The 1759-nt window shown below is 63.2% G+C and overlaps 1 protein-coding gene across 1 annotated transcript; it reads right to left on the bottom strand.

Moving 5' to 3' along the window:
- Positions 1–169: 169 nt before the first annotated feature.
- EMIHUDRAFT_124143 (Hypothetical protein) lies at positions 170–1659 on the bottom strand (the record flags this gene model as incomplete). Its single annotated transcript, XM_005769356.1, has 2 exons — positions 170–1034; positions 1543–1659. Coding segments are annotated over 2 exons (982 nt in total), but the record flags the coding sequence as incomplete, so codon positions are not given.
- Between the last annotated feature and the right edge of the window lie 100 nt (positions 1660–1759).

The following is a 1759-nucleotide window of genomic DNA, read 5'->3' as shown; positions in this document are numbered from 1 at the left end:
CCATGAATGAGTGCGCGATACGCATGTTGCGAGCAGCGTTGTTGATGTTTTGCGCATCGCCACTGACGGCGGCGCGCGAGAGCTGTTGCGAGTGGTGTTGGGCGAAGCCCCGGGCGCTGCCGGAGGCTGTGCCGTAGTCGGTGCGGTCGACGGCGCTCGGGCTGCCGACCTCTTTGGCGAAGTTGTGGATGATTCTCTTGGTCGGCGGCGCGATGCCGCCCTGGCTTTCGACGAGACAAATTTTGACGATTCCGTTCTTGACATGGAGCGCGTCGTAGTACTGTCCCTTGTGCTCTTTGACCCAGCCTTTGCCGGTCGCATGGACGAGCGGGCCCTGTGACTTGTGGCCGCGCTCTTTGCACCCAAGAACCTTGAGCAAGGTTTGGTCGAGGGTGTTGCCGAAGCCAAACTTGTGGCCCAGTGACGCACAGCATCCGCCGTGTGCCGCCGAGCCCTGCCCAGCCTGCCTCGTCTTTGTGAGGGCGCTAGGCACCTTGACCTCGTAGTGGACATCGCGCTGGGACTGCAGGTCCCCGCCGATCTCACACATGTCGGTGACGTGCCCCTCGTTGAGATGGAAAGTCGTCTGAGGGTTCGCCTTGTCACCGAGCACGAGCTTGCCACAGGCTCGTGCACGGACCATGTTGGCCGCCGCATACATGGTGCCGTTGTGACGAATGTTGTGCTCGCACGGAATGTCCTTCGATCCGTTTGCAAGCTGGTCGCCCTTCCGCATACCGATGGTGACTGTCTCACCAGCCGCCTCCTTGGCGTCGTACACGTACTTGGCGCAGGAAATGTAGTAGCCGTGGCGGCGCTGCAGCGCCGTGGCAAAAACCTCCGAGGTGATTTTGGAGGAGTGCCGGCCGTCGGGGCAGAGGTCGAGCCACGCTCCCGAGGCGAACTGAGAGACGGCGATGAAGCGTGTCGCCTCCCGATGTTTGACGCCGTTCGGGTCGTCCATCTCAGCATCCAGCTGCTCGCAGGCGGCGAGGCAGCGAAGCCACCGCTCGTGCGACGCAATCTGAGCGAGCCTCCAACCAACAACGCCTCCCCGGCGCAGAGGGGCCCCCGGAGGGAGCTCAACCGCCCCACGCCACGCCGCTTGCGGCGGTCCTATTCCCCGCTCGCGGGGCCACTTCGTAGGTAGGTAGGTAGAAAGGTGAAGAACAGCCAGGCTCGGACTGGACACCAACGCGGTTCTTGTTTCTACAAGAGAAAAAAGAAGAGCAAAAAGACAACGAAGTTGCCACGCGCGAACACGCGGCGTCGCACTTCTCCCTTTACACTGGTGCTGCTGCTGCTGCATCCATGATTGACGATCTGAGCAGCAAGCGTCACTGCGCGGCGGGCTCAAACTGGAACCCTGTGGAGGAGCGGTGCATATGTCCAATCGGCAGGAACGGGACCCGCTGCGACTCCGACTCGCTGCCGGCCTGCAGAGCGGCGGTCGGCTCGACCGCCGTCTCATGCACCGTCGGCCGTCCTCAGCATTGCGAGTGCCTTGAGCAGTGTGTCGCAGCGGGTGCGTTTGTCGCGCACATGTACAGGTACTGCTTCACAACGGCCGACGCCGAGCCGCTCTCCGACATCCCGAGCACCGAATCAGCCTTCTTCTGGCGGTGGAATCCGATGGCGGGCTGGCGCGGCCGGAAAGGCCTGCGCGCCGCCACGCGACTCGAGGCCCTCACGCACGAGTTCACGCCCAAACTGCAGCATCTGCCTCTCTCCAACTGCATCGACCGCTGCAGCGAGCGGG

This window comes from Emiliania huxleyi, assembly GCF_000372725.1.
Source record: "Emiliania huxleyi CCMP1516 unplaced genomic scaffold EMIHUscaffold_4260, whole genome shotgun sequence".
NCBI classification, from domain to species: Eukaryota; Haptophyta; order Isochrysidales; family Noelaerhabdaceae; genus Emiliania; species Emiliania huxleyi.
Note: the sequence above shows the minus strand (reverse complement) of the source record. Positions and strands in the feature narration are given on the sequence as shown.